The sequence below is a fragment of the Drosophila hydei genome, unplaced genomic scaffold, assembly GCF_003285905.1.
Source record: "Drosophila hydei strain 15085-1641.00,03,60 unplaced genomic scaffold, DhydRS2 tig00000237-arrow-arrow-pilon, whole genome shotgun sequence".
Taxonomy (NCBI): Eukaryota; Metazoa; Arthropoda; class Insecta; order Diptera; family Drosophilidae; genus Drosophila; species Drosophila hydei.
In genome coordinates, this window is record NW_022045691.1 from 1,214,328 (window position 1) to 1,229,927 (window position 15,600).

The following is a 15,600-nucleotide window of genomic DNA, read 5'->3' on the forward strand; positions in this document are numbered from 1 at the left end:
CACGAAATGTACAGCTGCTGCCTGGCTGCTGCTGCTGCTGCTGGACATATCGATCCACTCCAAACACACACACACATGCATACACACACAGTGGTACAAATGTGTCAAAAAGCTCAGTATAAATGCATTTGCTTATCTATTTCGAAAAAACCTGCAAAGTATGCAATAGAAAACATTTTAAAAATAGAAATTGGGTGCGAAAGTGGTAACAGGCACGGCGAATATTATAATAGAAATACACACATATATATATATATATATATATATATATATATATATATCAAAGTTTTTTTATTTGCTTAGTCTAGAATAAGTAAGATACCCAGTACTCTTTCTATATGAACTTTTCAACATTCTTAACACAAAAATAAAAAGGAAAAATAAAACATAATTACGCATCAAATATGTAACACATAGTATTTGACACACTTTTAACCACTGTGCGTACTTGGCGTTTCGCTGCGCTGAGCTACGCTGAAGGCGTTTGGGAGGCGCCCAGAGCTAACGGAAATGCCGCAGCGTCAGGCAGCAAATGTTCCCATCGCTGACATTTTAAATTGCGCTTGCTGGCGCCATCTGGCAGCGGAAATCATAAACTAGCGCTACTCAAACCAAACTCCATCCCGCTCGCACTTGCTGCATTTTGCTATCTATGCGCTGCGACTAACTGCGTCTCCACTGCCCACTCCTTCTCGCTCTCTCTCTGTCTCTAGCTCGCTTTCCTTTCAGCCTTGGACTGGCCACGTCACGCGCCGAATAGCGGATTCATGTTACAGTTAGAATCGGGTAGCAAGCTCTGTAAATGGGGCGGACTGGGCGCAGGTGTCGCACATTTTAGATGAGTTTTTGACCACAGAAAATAATCGATAATAAAATTGCTGCCGACTATTAATAATTTTTACACGTGTCGCAACACCACAAAATTTAATTGAGCGAATTAAAAACGTAAAAAAAAATGGGAATTACAAAAAATGGTTTAAATAAATAAATACTTAAGTGTCGAAGAAAAAAAAATGCTTTTAAAAATAATTCTCATGTTTTGAGCTTCCCCTTAGGCGGCAAATTTCAGATTCGTGCGCTTGCGGCTCCCGAACTCGCCGTTTCGCCGTGGCGCTTGCTCTGCCGCTGCTGGCTGCTGCGCTGCGCCGCGTCCCAGCAGATTCCAGAATGGTCGCGGCGTTGTTGTTGTCGTCGTCGGCGCCGGATCCTTGTTGATGTAGATGCAATTGACGATCGGCTCGTCGCCAAAATATTGCTGACGATAGCCTCCAACGCCGCCATTTTGTTGGCGAATCTTATTGCGGCGACGACGCTGGCGCTGCAACTGCTGCCGGCGACGCTTCTGCTGCAGTCGGCGTCGACGCTGCGCCTCCGTCTGCTGTGGACGACGGCGTCTATAGCCGCCCATCGAGCCGTAGCTGTAGCTAGCGCTGGAGCTGGAACTGGAGCTGGGTCGGCGACGTCTGTTGCCCACGCCGCTTGGCCGGCTCTTCTTCTTCTTCTTGGGCTTCGACTTGCGACGCTTAACGGGCGCCGAAGAGACGCCGCTGCTGCTGCTATTGCCTATTGGCTTCAGTGCGAGCTGATCGACGCTGCTGACGCTGACGCTCTGCTGCAGCTGCTGTTGCTGTTGCTTTCTCTTGTTGTCCTGCTCTACTCCATTCAGTGTCTGCAATTCGTTAGCAGGGCGCTTCTTCTTCTTCTTCTGCTGTGGCTTCTTACGCTGCTGCTTTTGCTTCTGCTGCTGCCGGCGCTTCTGTTTCTGCTTCTGCTGCTGTGGCTTTCTCCTCTTCTTATTCTCATTGGGCTTTCGATTGGGCTCATTGATAACGGGATGTATGTCGTCATCATCGCCATCCGTGCTCCATATGGCCGACGTGCTCACCGGGCTGTCCTCCGTTATGAAGTGTTCGTATTCATCGTAGACGCCCAAGCCTTGATAATAGAAGCTATCATTGTCGATGTCCTCCTCCTGCTCATCCGCCGCCACATGCTGCTGGTAGTAGGCCTGATGATTCAGCGGCTTCAGCTCGAACACTGCGTGCGTATTGGGATTCACCTTGGGCGGCTGCTGTGACTCGACAACAACAATGCCCGCATCTCCGCCCACATTCGCATGGGTTGCCGCATTGGCCACCACACTGACGCCGCCGGGCACGCTCTGTGTTAGGGTGACAAAGCTGTTCGGGCTTTGGCCTGGGAACTGTTTCTGTTGCACCGCATCAACGAGTAGAGCTTGTGGCTGGACTTGCTGTTCCTGCTCCTCGGCATCGTCATCAGCTAAGACCACTTCCTCGAGCTCCAGATGCTGTTCTTCAGCAGCGTCGTCATCATCCTCCTCGTCTTCATCGTCGTCATCCTCCTCGTCGTCCTGATGCTGCAGTTGCACCGCTGCCAGCGCCACATAGCGGCGTTTGCTCGAATCCTGCTCCTGCTTCAGCGCCAGCTGCTCCGGCACAGCACCCAAGCTCAACTGCTGCGAACTGACTGAGATGGTGGGTGCGGCCATCGAGCGACTCGCACGCTTTCTTCTGGTGACCACACACTGCGATTTGCTGCCATTCAGCTGTCTACCCTGGATATAGAAACGCTTCAGCTCGTATTCATCTCCGTGCTCATCCACCTCGATCCTCGTCTCGCCGTTGACCTCTCGACTGGCCAATGCCAGCCAGAGCACCGTAACAACCAAAGCCCAGACGCAGCTGTGCCTCCTCATGGCTCTCGACTAAACTGAGCTACGAGCGGCTGCTGCCGCTTATATTAGCTCGCAGCGGACGCAGACCTATTGACCCAAAGCTAATTGCCAAAATCTTCAACCATATTCGATATAAGATCTGAATTATTCATTAGTCCGTCCCCTCCTCGTCTTCCTCCTTTGCCATTTGTTGTAGAATCTATTCAGCTGCTTATTCATAGTTTGCTTTCTTCCGAGAACTCGTTTTCGGCAGAAAAAAATAGGTTTTTTCTATTTTTGGCCTGTTTGGGGTCAAAGATCAATCAACTATAACCCCTCTGGGACAGACATCGACTGCCAAATTTGGCAGATGAAAGTTTTTAGTCAAAGGGCCCTTCGGCGAAACTTCTATCGACCTCTAGACGTATGAGCCCAACAGCCACAACAACAAAAATAAAAATCTCCGCTGGGAAATCATTTTAAGCATCGAAAGTTCGTAAAATTAATGATTCCATTTGTTAGGGGCCAAAGTGGGCCGGATGCGAGGGTAACACAGGGCCCAACATAGGCCACTTAACTATTTGCATTTAGGTATATTATTATGTATATATGTTTATATTTATGGAATTTTGTTATGGCATCTTAAGATCTTAAATGCTCTTTATTAATAAACAGTCATAAGACTTCGACTACGCATTAGGCGCTCAGTCAAAGAAAAATCCGCTCCTGCTCGAAATAATCACTTAACGAAAAAAATAGGAAGAAAAGAAAGCGAATTTTGACCTATGACAGCAAATTAATATTCAAAATGCAAAGATTTCTAGTCAAAGCGACAAAACAATCAATTTATAAAATATTAAAATATTTTTAAATCGGAATCAGAAACTGTTTCTATTTTTTTTGTGTATTAGCTAAACAATTGGGCAAAAAAAAAGCTTAGCAAAACGGGCCAAAAATGCGACACTGCTTGAACTCACATGCATACATCTCTACTTAGTGTGCATATGTGTGTGCGCTTACTTCTCTCTTCCGTCTTCTACTAGCAGCCTCTGCTATGTGCGCGTGTGTGTGTTAAGCTCCTTCTTTTCTCCCGCTTCTACTTTAAGCATTTGTTGAGTCTGTGTGTGCGACACTCCTTTCTTGGCACTGTTCTCTCTCTTCCACCTCCTTCCACTTGAGCATTTGCTGTTTGTGAGACTATATGACACTACTCTCTTCCTCTCTCCCCTCCGCTAGACCATTTGCTATGCTAGTGCTGTCTAGCTCCTTCTCCTCTCCACCTACCATTTTAAGAATTTGCTGTGTTAGTATGTGTTACTGCTCTCCTCACACTTATCTCTCCTTCCGAACACTTTAGCTTTTGCTATGTGGACTTTCCCGAGCCCTCCCTCTCCTTCAGCATTTGCTGTCCACTCTTTTTGCATGCTAATTATATATCATAAATTTCCACACACGCACACATAGCGAGAGAGAGAATCACATAAAAAAAAAGTCAAAGATAGTTTGCACGGGATGCCGCATGGTAAGGCGCAAAAGAGGGAGAAGATAGTGGATGGAGGGAGGGCGGTTTATCAAGAAAACTGAACAAAAGATCAATTGACAGAGAGAAATGTTTTGCGGCAGCTGCGCGCAACACTTGAATAATAATAATGTAACAAATATAAAAAAGAGGCCATTAAATTACAAACATCTTCAACAGCCAACAAACAGTAGCAACAACAACGATAACCAGCAACAGCAACAGCTTCTATTGGCCTCCAAAACTGATTTGGTATGGAGAAGGTGTCGCCGCAATCGTCATTCAAGAGGGAACCCAACTCCAAGCAGCAGCAAAAGCAACAGCAGCAGCAGCAGCAACAGCAGCAGCAGCAGTCAAGTGCGTTGCGCGTGCAGACATGCAACAAATACAACAACAAGCGACAACAACTCTGCTCGTCAATTTGTGACGATCATATCTCTTTAATGTGAATGTAAGTAGAAGTGGACAAGAGAGAGAGATAGAGTAAATGACAGCTTCGCCTGTCTCGTGATACGATAGCATGAAACAAATATATATTAAAATTCATTTCTATCAAAATCAAAACGTGAAACAGAAAATAGAAATGTAAATTCATACACATAATATATGAACAATCATAATATATATAAATATTAAAATAATTATCTTTCTGTTGTATATATTTTCTACTATGTGTGCTATACGAATTTTCAGGCGCAGCTTGCAATTGCTTCGAACTTGCGTTAGCAAAACTTTCCGCACGCGCCCATCTCTAACAAGTGGGAAGCCTAGGTCACTTGCACACATACACGCAAACCCTATGTTTGACTCTTTTGCGAATGCGCGTGTGTGTGTGTCTGCACACTGATTCAAGTTGATATATAAAATGCATTTGCATTACATACAACGTTACTTATCGATCGAAATCGATTAAGTGCAGTGTTGCAAAGTTGTCAACTATTTCAACTTCAAGGCAAATTAGAAGGAGAGGAATAGACTAGGCATAGCAACACATCACGAAAGAACTTTCATTAATAATATCAGAAAACACAAACGAAGCTGGAGGCAGGTCGCAACAAGCGTCAAATGCGACTCGATTTATTTATTTATTATTTGTTTCTTTCATTATTGTTGTCTTTTGTTGTTGCTTTATCGGCGTTCGCTTATGCTAACTACTTTCGCGTAGCGGGCACCAACGGAATTTTTAATTAATTCATGCCCTCAACTTTTGTATATGCAAACGCGTGTCTTTATATGTATGTGGGCATGTGTATTTGCGGGTATATGAGCATATTTCGTATTTATTCACAAATCAATAACTAACAGCTACTCAGTGCTGGGAAGTAAAAACAGAAGCTAGTTGATGGCTTGAAAAAGGCTAAGAAAAACATTTTTCTTCAAATGTCAAGGCTGACACAGCTGAAAAATATAAACAAGGGCTTGAAGAAAATAGCTGAAAATAATTTTAGCTAAAAAAGTTAAGTTGAGAACATTTGTTGTTTTACTAAAAAGCAATTTAAAGATAAAAAACTATTTTGTTTAAAATGTTTGATTTTGTGTTTTAATGTATTATGTGCATTCAAATTAACATATATTGGATAATAGTCATATAAATGAGAATTCCAGCATGAAATAAAGCTAACATGTCAGCACTGACGTCTAAGTCGTCGTCGCTGCTGCTGCAGAGTTTTGCTTGTGCCAAAGTTTCTTTCATGATTTTATGCATGTTTTTAAGCTGGGATTGGAATGTGTGACATGTGGTATGCGGCACGCAACGGTAATCGGCTGCCAAGATGGCTGCAACAACAGCTATACAACAACAACAATGCAGGCAACAAGTTTCATTTTGTGCAGCAAGAAATCAATGCTGGGGCACCCAATCAGAATGCAATAACTACACACACACACAGCCACAGGGCACAGACACATGCACTTGCATTGGGATGCTGCTGGCATGTGCTAGCTCGCTCGCACTCGCCCACGAAATTGCCCTCTCACGCCCAGCAAAATGGCGACCCATGTACACTGTACATAAATTTGAAGTTCGCTGTGACATTTTTGTTGTTGTTGTCTCTTGTCCCAGAAATTGTCTCGGCTGCTGGCTGCCACTGAATATACAGTTATATTGTAAGTATGTGCAATAATTCGCACTTGCAAATGCAATTCGACCCAGCATTAATATGCTCGACGCGTTGATTAAATTTATTTGATTATTTTGCTGCCTTGCAGTCCAATCAGAAGCAGCACCAGCACCAGCACCAGTTGCAAACCGTTACACGCTGCAGCTGAGGAAATTTGTTCTCCCAGAAAAAGCCCTAATGGGACATTTGTAACAATTTGCAGCCTTACATAAGAAAGAGCTATGGTCATACATAGTTGATAACTTCTGCTCTAAAAATATATATATGTAGATATAATATATATTATTTTTCTACTGCAGAATATTAAATATCCCCAAAAGCCCGTTTGGAAAAAGATATAATATTTAAATTTGCGCGCCACATGCTTTGTCGTCTCATCTAGCGCCATCTAGATGTCAATAGCGAAAGTAAACATGTAGTTGGCGGGTTGTCAAACGATTTGTTTGAATTTTAGGACCTTTAGTTCACGTAATCGAACGAAATATCGATTCCCATGTTCCAGATATCGTAAGCAAATATTATGACGATATGTATGCAATATCGATATATTAAACCATCCCTAGTCCAAGGAAGTATTGGGGTGTTTGGAAATGTTCGATATTTGCGTAGAAATTTTTAAAGTAAAACGAGAAACAATGTATTAAAGTTGCAATTAATTGGTGCTAAAGGAGTGGCTAACAACCATTTTAATCGTGTGTCCAAAACGCAACAAACGCATACGCATTAGGTGGCGCCAGTGTTAAACTGTGTGTGTGTGCGTGTGTACCCAAACCAAAGAAAAACGAAAGAAAACGCGAGACCCAGCGCAGAAGATGTGTCTATACTACGGCCTAAATGAATGAAATGTGAAGTGTGTGTGTATATGTAGGCGAAGGCGATACCAGCTAACTGTGCATGTGTGCATGCGTGCGTGTGTGTGTGTGCGATAGTATGTGTATGCGTATTCGCCTGACGCTCGCATCTGTGTGCGTGTGTGTGTGCTGCACACTGAAAGAATCAATAAAGGATGTGCTGTAGATTTTTGCAGCAGCAGCAGAACCAGAAGCAGGAGCAGGACCAACGAAAACTAACAAAAACCAAATAAAAAAGCCAACGACCACAACAGCAACAAAAGCAGTGCAGCAAAGTAAAAATTATAACATTTACTTGTTCCCGATAGTTTTTAACACGGTAAAACTTGTAACGGTAAATGTTGCAAAAAGAAAAAATTGATAACTGTAATATGTGTAGCTATTGTGAATTGTGAATTGCGAATTATAAAGCGAAAAACAACTGCGCAAGTGTGTGTACGAAAAGGAAGTTAAGAAAAATTGAAAATATTAAAAAATAAAAAAAATTAAATTCAACTTCAGTCAATCAATCAGCGCAATATGAAGTGCTGCGTAATAATTACGACGCTAATGCTGCTGTCCGTTGCACGTAAGTGTTGTAAAACTCATTAGATGTATATATATAAAACTTGAATATGTGTATATATATTTATCAATATATATAAATATATATATATATATATATATATACATATATGTGTGTGGGGGTGGGTTGGCCATTGATTGATTGATTGATTGATCGAATAATTGGCGTATTTACAGAGCACATTGCCACTGTCGAGGTGCATTTCGAGGCACCTGACAGCGGCTTCTTTTTGAAGCACGCTCGCCAACCACCTGTGACACCGGAGATAGCCAATATCCAGACCTCATCCTCGGTGCCTCCGCTGAAAACGCGCTCCTCGTATGATTCCGTCTTGTCACTGGATCGCTTTACCGTCGTGGAGACCACACAGCCCGTCTCTATACGCGCCAGCTACGGCCCGTTCTCGACCAAACAAACAGTGCCCGCTCGCTATATTGTGCCGGACACCATGGACGCCAATCAGGCGGGCGACTATGTCAACGTAAGCCACCATGGAGTACCGAATTGTAATTCCTTTTGCTTAACCTCTCCCTCTCTTGCTCTCTCTCTCTTTTTCTTTTTCTCTGCATTTCTCTTACTCAGAACTCTACGGCGACGCTGCTGGAGTTGCAGCAGCCGAACATGCATCTGGACATTTCGGCGCATTTGGTGCGTTCTACTGTTGCGCAGGATTCGCCTGTGCTGCGCGTGCTGTTCCATGCTGGCGCCGATCCGGGCGGCCATTTGCAGCGTCAAAAGGTCTGCGTACTGCTCCACGTAGCCATGCCCAATGAGCAGCCGTTGAAGGGACGCTGCATGCCCGAGGGTGAGGATGGCGTCTGTGTAGCGGAGGTGGTCATTCCCCTAAGCTGGTGGCCTGCGCTGCCAGCGCCTAGACACAGTCGCGAGAGCAACGGCAACAGCGGCTCGGACGGACCGCAATTACCGCCAAAGGTACCGCAGCGCTATGCCCAGGTCTCGTATAGCGTCTTTGAACCACCAGTGCGCAATCCGGAGCAATGTGAACCGAAGGTGCAGATACAACCGTTGACAACGTTTGCCCAGGTGCCGCTGCTAGCAGCCAAGACATCGTTCAAGGAACTGCGAGCGGATGACTCGGTTACGTTCCTGTTGCCCCAGCATCCCTTGTATCCCATGTCCAAGTTGCATGTGCCCGTCTTTCTGCATCAGTACGCGGATGAGGAGCAGCGAGTTGCTGCGTTTACCGTGCGCGCCCGTGTCAAGGCTGGGCTACGCATCTTGGGCGCTAGCCCTTCCAGCGATCAGTGGAGCATTAGCATTGAGAAGGAGAATCCCAAGCATACGACGGCGCGTGTCACTGCCTTCCGCAAGGAAGTCGACTCCTCCTCCTCATCCTCAGCCGCATCCAGCATGGAAAACAGAGGCAATTACAACAGCAGTGGCAGCAGCAGCAGTAATGAGGTCTACGAGGTCTTCTCCTGGCTGCTGGAGGTCGCCGATGACTCCAACGACATTATGGACGGCGGAAAGATCGTGTGGTCGGTTACCCATGTCTATGACACACCCAAAGATAAGGACTCCACCGAGCTAATTGCCACAGATGACACAAAAAAGCGTTTGATTGCCAAGCTGGAGATCAACAAGGATGACATTCAAGCAGTATTACCCATGGCCAAGATCTGGGAGGTGATGAACACAGCGGTGCTTACTGGCCGCCAGGTAGCCCAAGCCATGAAGGTCTTCATTGTCTCGCAGGCGGGCAAAGTGGCGGATGTTACCTTGCAGAGCTCCTGTCATGCCGAGGACGAAAGCGTCATCAAGGTGAAGACGACGAAAGAGACATTGAGAGAGAGAAATGGATTCTCATTTTATGCTGTCTTTCATCTCGTTTAGGTCTCCTCGTCGTGCAGCTCCGTTTATGTTGATGGCTCCGAGCAGCGCGGCTCTTCCAATGCTTCGGTCATTGTTAAGTATGGCACCTATGTGGGCGTGGCCAAGTTCATTGTCTGGATGCCCGAATTTCCGCTCGAAGTTTACATAGCCGACTTTCGTCTATCCCAAATCAAAGGCTGGAAAGTAACCGATGACAGTCATTATCTGTAAGTGTGTAGCGAGTAGCGAGACTGGAAAAGAGGTAACGAGTGGAAAATAGCCAACGAGTGACCCATAAAAGATAACGAGTCAGAGATAATTTGAGTTAGAGATATCACAGCTGTGATGTGAGAAAAATTATGAAAGTGCAGAAGGCGAGTTAGTTAAGAAACTAAAACAAAAAACCCAGCAACGAGTAGCGAGGACGAAGCAAAGAGTAGCTTTTATCAATCAACTAGCAACGAGTAGAATTTCGAGGCGTTTTTCAAAAGCAAGCAACGGTAAGACCAAGCTGAAAAAAGTAAGCGAGAACTCACGAGTGGCGAATATAAAAGAAACGAGTCAAAAGTACTTTCTAAACACAGCAAAAAAGCTAAAACGTAGCGTGTAGTGAGTCCAACAACGAGTAACAAACAAGAAGTAGCAAGAGCTAGCTAGAGCGACCCAATGAATAGACATAATAATAGCTAATACTTGGGAACTAAACTGTAGGCTATGGGTACAGTAACTCCTGAGAAGTATCGAGTAGCGAGTAGCGACTACAAAGTAACGAGCCGCATAGTTCAATATTTATTCAATCGCGTTTTCAACTTCCGCAGCCACAACAAGCAGTCGAGGCGCCGCAAGAAGCGCTCGTATTTGTGGAACCAGCACGGCACCAGCTACTACAACAATGTGGGCGCCGACAAGAGCATCTGTCGTGCTCGCTACCAGCAGAGCCCTGTCGAGGTGTACGCCAAGTTTCTGGCCATCGATCAGGTGAGCAACTTTGTCAGAAACTCAAAGCCAACGTTCAACATAATCTCCCATATCCTGTATTATAGAACTCTGGACGCACCAGCTATTTCATTTCACGTCGCACTGGATTGCGTGTAACGGATCTGGTGCAGCCGCTGCTGCGCGTGGCTGATCCAAAGATCGCCTCTCTGAAGGGTCGCATACTGCAGGGCAAGTCGATGGGTCGCACAGACGTTCAGGTATTGTCTCCCATCACGGGCCGTGTCATTGGTACCAAGGAGATACGCGTTGGCAGCGACAAGGTGAATCTCTCCCGTCTAATTGTGCGCGTCATATCCGGACTCCAGTTGACAATTACGCCAGAGAATGCCATCGAGAACGGCTATCTGGCAGAGACGTCCGTTACACACAAGCTAACGGCACAGTATCAGGAGGGATTGCTTGACATCGATCTGGAGTTCAACGATGGCTCGAAGACACCTTTGCGGTAAGCGAGCAATGAGCTAGACTTATGCATAAAATTGTTTTCAACTGTCGCTTTTTTGCAGCGACATTGCTGTGGAGGATTACTTCCTGCTGGTGGAGAGCCTGGATACGGAAGTGGTTGCCTTTGCTCCCATGCTGGCCTCGCATCATCCGCGTGTCATCGCCGTGGGCGAGGGCAATGGTAATTTGCTGCGTGTCACTCTGTTGCTCTCCGAGGAATGTCGCATGCGACGCGGGCCTGGCGCCTCCACATCGAGCAATTCGAAGCAGAACAAGCCGAATGCCTCGCCGTTGGCCAGCGCTCTAGCCTCCATCGAGGTGGACTTCAGCAATGTGGACATTGTCAGCAAACAGGAATCGATACAGAACGATGGCACAGTAGGGCGCGAACGAAAGAACTATCGCAACACGGGAGACCTCGCTGATATTATAGGTAAGCTTATACAGCTGTTCAGCAACGCGGCTAGTTTAACTAAAGATCTACTTTGATTAGTTGGCATTCCGCTGCGCGACTCCAGCCAGCAGTACGAGCCAACTGTGCAGGCGCGTCAACATCGGGCGAGCATTCAGGCAGTGCATAAATCGCATTATGGCAATCGGGGCGGCTTGGGCAGCGGCAACATGTCCTCCATGGAGCTGGGCATGTATGTGCTCCTCACAGCCTTCTGCTTTGCCATCATTGTGTTTGTCATCTCGTGCGTGGTTTATGCCTCGAAATTCCGGCCAGCCATGATTGAATCTGGCCTCGATCCGCTTGGTGGCTCAGGCAAGGGTAATGGCAATGGCAACGGTAACGCCAGCGGCTTTCGTGATGTCCGCCTCAAGGAGTCCACCACTAATGCCCACGACTGGGTCTGGCTGGGACGCTCAACCATAGACAGGCAGTCGGTGGCAGTGAACGACGCCAACACGCCCCAGGCTCAGCCGCAACATGTTAACGCTCGCGGTAATGCACATAATCCCCTCTAGAAATAACAGTAATAATAACGCTGGCTCTGTCTCTAGATTCCCGCATGCGCATCACCAGTAATCCGATTATCAATTACGACAATGGCCGGCGTGTCAGCTCCTTTGACCAGCCGCAGCCCAAGCTGCAAACGCACATTGTGCCCGCCTCCAATCTGAACAAGATTCATGCCGAACAGTAAGTGCATCCGTGCCACACATTTGAATCCAACTAATATGCGTCTATCACCATTTAGCTATCTGGCCAATGACCGGAAGGATGCTGCCTTGGACTACAAGCCCCCAGTGCCGCCGCACCGTAATGTGGGCACTCGTGCCATGTTGCCGCCACAGGCAGCATCCGTTAAGGTAGAAGCTTAGAGAAGATATAGTATCTGCTAGTATTTATACATTGTTTTTTTTAATGCAGGACAAGGAGCTGATTAACAAGCGACACAGTCAACTCTACAAGCGCGAGCATATCCAAAACAACGAGAACAACAATGCGACGCAGCAACAGCAACAACAACAACAGACCCCGCATTTGTCGCTGCAGCAGCAGCAGCCGCAACAGCCGGAACGTCAGCCAACGCATCTGCCGGAACGTCAACATCAGCATCAGCGCAGTCACAGTCATAGCCACAACTTTATCCAAGAGCCCGCGCTCAGAGCAGCACATTTGAAACTCAAACAGCATCAGCAAATGCAGCAGCAACAGCAGCAACAACAACAGCAACAACAACAGCAGCAACAACAGCAACACGAGGAGTTGCACAACGCTGAGAAGCTAGTGGAGTATACAAATCCGCATCAGAAGAATGCATTTCAATTCGATTCGCTAACACCAAAGAGAGTAACCAAAGCAGCAACTGCTGCTGGACCCGCAGCAGCAGCAGCAGTAGCAGCACCAACAGTTGCAGCCAACAAAACATCGCCAGCTATAATACAAATCAAAGGTTAGTCAATATAGATCGACTACAGAACAAATTGTAAATAGAAATTGCTTTGCGCTTCAGAGAATCACAACCACAGCATTTTGAGCACTGTTGCCGATGCGGCCAATTCGAATGCCACTGATGAGATTGTCCGGCTGCCGACACCGCCCGGTCACACAATCACGCCCATTAGCAGTGAGCCAACAACAAAATCGTCGCGGGTCAAACGGGCCACAGTTGTTGGCAATCCGATGTTCTCGTCAACCGTGGATGATACGCTGGCACCGGGCGAACGTTTGGGTCTGGATGATCTCGACATGGATTACGAACAGATCATGCACTATTTCGACAACCTTAAGGTCAGTCCATACATATAATCGGCGTTATTGTATGACAAATATCTATGTATGTATTGATTGCAGGAGTCAAATGCCTGAGTACAAGAGATCATTGCTAAAATTCGCGAGATATTGTCAACATTTCAACAACGATATCAGAATGTCGTTACACCCCTAACAACGCCCACGCGAAAGCAGATCCAAATGCTCGATGAACTCGTCGCCGTTGGAGTCGATGTTGGAATTGGAGTTGAAAATAATGATAAAGCAGCCACAGCAGTAGCAGCAACGGGTTTGCCGCCCGAGTCATGTCTGCACAATTTTCAAATTCCAAGGAAATGCAACTAAAGGGTAACTAATACACACACACACACACAAACACACAACATATAACCGCAATTCTAGCAATCCAAAACTTTAAAAATACTCACAGCATTACAATGAAATGTAACCCAGAGTTAAAGCGACGCTGAAAACAAGAAAAATATTTATTGCCTAGGCTAAGTTCATAACATATAAAGCATATACATCTATATATATATATATATACATGTATATATATCGTGCATAATTTATGTTCGCAACTTCTACTCAAATGTCTCCTCCTCATGCTCCTTCCCCTTCTCCACTCCCTTGCCAGCACAAGTGGGCAAATGTTTGTTAATTGAATACATCTAGACTTAAGAATATATATATAGACATATATATATATATATATATGTATATGTGAAAGAGCATCAAAGCATAGCTTATTCAAATTGCTTCCCAAATCTTCTTGCTTAGGCGCTTGCAATCATCCCAACTATATATAAAAGAATCAATATATGAAACCTATAACTTAAACTAGTAGCCACAATTGTGCCCTCTGTGGGAGTATTTGACGGTGTGTGTGTGAAAGTGTCTTGCACAACAATTGAACACACGCACACACACACACATATTTGTATGAGATCTCGGCCCTATATGCATATCTCTTATTAGAACTATAAAAAGAAATCAACATTTATGCTGAAATTTTTGCATTTGTTATATGTAACTCAGTTTATTTGCCGATCCTTTACACAAAACCAAATCCAAATCCACTTGTGCTGAAGAAACGACATCAAATAGTGCTACGATCAATATATATATATATATACATATATATATAGACAAATATATGTATAATAATATGCATACTATAAATGTATTTAAAAATGGAAAACAGAAAACATCGCTTTATAACTTTATAAGTTGGCTATTGTACGGCCCCAAATATTGCAATCATAATATTATTATTATCATTATGATTATGATTATGATTATGATTCTGATTATGATTACTATGAACCCTAAGACAAACTACACATAAATTATAATAATATTAACAAATAATATGCAAAACAAAGCAAGTAAGAAATTAACTACACGAAATCGAAGAAAAGTATATAGACGCTTATGAGCTTTATTTGAACGATTGCATTAATGGACAAGCAAATAAAGTATGGAAAATGTGTAACCAAATATTACATGATATTACGGAGCGATTAAGCTTTATATATAATATTAACATATTTATAGATATGTATATGTATATGTATATATATACATACAATTATTATTGTCATTATTCTGATTCATGTTTACTGATTATCATTAATATATATATACATATATATATATATATATATATATATATATATATATATATATATATGTAAAGCGAACACATAAATCAATTACAAGAAAAAAGTTTCGAATTGAAGATATATATATGTATGTATTTATATATATATATGCTGATGAAACTAAAAAGTTATCAAAATTTCGCTATGAACGTATATATATATATATATATATATATACACATATACATATATATATATATATATATATATATATATATATATATGCAAGTCACGCTCTATACAAATTGCAATCTTATATATGTGTGTATCTGTCTAACAAGCTAACAAAGCTCAGTTTCTACATTTCTATATATATCATTTTAATTCTCTATATGTCTATAGCTATAGATAGAGCAACCCGAAAGCTAATTCATTCCATTAGCAAAAAAGTTTTTGTTTTCTGCATATCATCATCACAAATTATATCTATATATCTATATGAAGATGATGTTCTCTTTTATTGTGTTTGTTTCTGTTGCCATTATAATTTGTAGTTTGGCATCTAAGTATTACATTTTGTTAGATCATTAAAGCATTGTTTCATAATCATATGTTGTAAATTGTTCCGTCCAACAAAACAAAACAAAACAAAAAAAAAAAACGAAAAGTGAAAAACAAAAAATGAAAACAAAAAAAAAAAAACAAAGAAAACAGAAAAACAAAACATGTAAAACACTTGAAGTTTCTTTGTATACAGCAGCCATAAAACA

At 43.6% G+C, this 15,600-nt stretch overlaps 2 protein-coding genes across 2 annotated transcripts; one reads left to right on the plus strand and one right to left on the minus strand.

The window, feature by feature from the left end:
• Positions 1-1,051: 1,051 nt before the first annotated feature.
• Positions 1,052-2,716, minus strand: LOC111605153 (DNA ligase 1). The gene is made up of 2 exons (XM_030223581.1): positions 1,658-2,716; positions 1,052-1,522 (listed from the first exon to the last, which is right to left on the minus strand). The coding sequence occupies exons 1-2, from the start codon at positions 2,714-2,716 to the stop codon at positions 1,052-1,054; spliced, it is 1,530 nt and encodes a 509-aa protein (XP_030079441.1).
• A 4,135-nt stretch (positions 2,717-6,851) lies between these two features.
• LOC111605129 (transmembrane protein 132E) lies at positions 6,852-14,489 on the plus strand. Its single transcript, XM_023323493.2, has 13 exons — positions 6,852-7,732; positions 7,906-8,210; positions 8,312-9,511; positions 9,584-9,789; positions 10,381-10,540; positions 10,606-11,006; positions 11,068-11,438; positions 11,499-11,951; positions 12,011-12,149; positions 12,208-12,319; positions 12,381-12,906; positions 12,967-13,244; positions 13,308-14,489. The coding sequence occupies exons 1-13, from the start codon at positions 7,684-7,686 to the stop codon at positions 13,320-13,322; spliced, it is 4,215 nt and encodes a 1,404-aa protein (XP_023179261.2). The 5' UTR covers positions 6,852-7,683; the 3' UTR covers positions 13,323-14,489.
• The last annotated feature ends 1,111 nt before the right edge of the window (positions 14,490-15,600 follow it).